This window comes from Cucumis melo, chromosome 7 (genome assembly GCF_025177605.1).
Source record: "Cucumis melo cultivar AY chromosome 7, USDA_Cmelo_AY_1.0, whole genome shotgun sequence".
Lineage (NCBI taxonomy): Eukaryota > Viridiplantae > Streptophyta > Magnoliopsida > Cucurbitales > Cucurbitaceae > Cucumis > Cucumis melo.
The window spans coordinates 6,435,097-6,436,856 of NC_066863.1; the positions used below are offsets into that span (position 1 = coordinate 6,435,097).

Here is a 1,760-nt window from a genome sequence, read left to right on the forward strand (position 1 = left end):
TCGACAATCACTCTCCTCCACATTCTGCCTTCATCACCTCTCTATAAATTGTACAGAACTCCTTTGATTTCCACACACCAAAAAAAGAGTTCTTCAAATTCCTCCTCTCATCTTTGTTGTTCCTCTCTACGTTTTGAGCATTTACATAAAGTTTTTGTTTTTATTCCCTATTCCAACGAGTACAGTCGGTATTGAGAAGTTGTGTTAACCTTGAGGAGCAACCGACATAACGATTAGCGCCACGATCAACCGAACTTGCTTTCAGGGCAGTGGTTCATCACGGCACAACAATTATCTTGGTCGATGGTCTCAAATTTTCCAATAATCTAAAAGCAAGTATGTCGATCAAGAACTCCAACAAAATTCTACCTGACCTATCCAAACTTGAGCCACTTGATGGAACGAATTACCACCGTTGGTCCCAAAAGTTGTTGATCTTTTTTTAGCAACTAGAAGTTGACTATGTCCTCACCACCATCTGTCGTCTTCTGATTCCCCAGCTACCACTTCAGCATCTTCTGATCCAGAATCATCCACAGGGCCTTCTGTTACTTCCGCTGACCAAGTAAAGAAGAACCAAGTGAACGATCTTGAAAAGTATGCAAAGGATAACAACACTGTTCGTGGACATATGTTGAACCACATGTCAGACCCGATGTTTGACCTATTCGTAGTTCAAAAATCTGCCAAGGACATCTGGAGCACCCTGAAATCTCGGTATGGAGGAGATGATGATGGACGAAAGAAATATGTTGTCGGAAAGTGGCTGCAGTTCCAGATGACTAACGACAAGCCAGTTGTGGAACAAATACATGAGTACGAGAACCTGGTGGCGAACATTCTATCTGAAGGCCTGAAGATGTGTGAAATACTTCAAGCAAATTTCCTGCTCGAGAGGTTTCCTCCATCATGGAATGACTACCGTAATCACCTTAAGCACAAGAAGAAGAATCTGAAACTTCAGGAACTCATCAGTCACATGCGCACAGAAGAAGCCAACAGACTGAAAGATAAGTTAGCCTCCAAAAATTTAAATTCAGTTATTGCTAACTTGGTTGAATCTTCTATTGTAAATAGACACAGAACCAAGCAGGATAAAGGACATAAGGGGAAAAACTCAGAGAAAAGACAGTTCAAGGCTCCTAGGGGACAAATCAAGAAGAAAAAACTAGTTTGTTATGTGTGCGGAAAGGAAGGACACAAATCATACCAATGTAACCAAAGGAAATGGAGACCAAACCAGAAACCAACACCTCAAGCCAATCTAGCAGAACAAGATAATGAGGTCATAGCAGCCGTAGTGGAGGCCAGCCTGATAGAAAATAAGACTGACTGGATTCTTATACTAGAGCCTCGAGACACTTTTGCACCAACCGAGAACGTCTCCATGACTACGAAGATACTATTGATAAAGAATGCGTATTCATAGGAAACTCAGCCACTGTAGGAGTAATCGGGAAAGGAAAGATTATTTTAAAGTTAACTTCTGGTAAAACTTTATCTCTTAATAATGTTCTATATGTCCCTTCCCTACATAGGAATCTAGTATCTGTGTAACGACCCAACTTTTTATACTAAGCTGAGGTCATTACTAAAAAGAAACAATAACAATAGACACTTTCTTGAAAAGAGGGAAACTATATTTTCATTAAAAACAGAATACTGAAACATTAATACATAGGGAAGCAAAACTGAGTCCCCATATGGCATGTCACGGATCCTTCTCTGTCGCTCGCCAGCTTTCCTCTACCCTTACCTTT

The 1,760-nt window shown here is 40.6% G+C and overlaps 1 protein-coding gene across 1 annotated transcript; it reads left to right on the forward strand.

Moving 5' to 3' along the window:
* The first annotated feature begins 338 nt into the window (after positions 1-338).
* On the forward strand, positions 339-1,429 carry LOC127150312 (uncharacterized). Its single transcript, XM_051087727.1, has 2 exons — positions 339-414; positions 501-1,429. Exons 1-2 carry the CDS (start codon positions 339-341, stop codon positions 1,427-1,429), a joined length of 1,005 nt encoding a protein of 334 aa, XP_050943684.1.
* Positions 1,430-1,760: the final 331 nt, after the last annotated feature.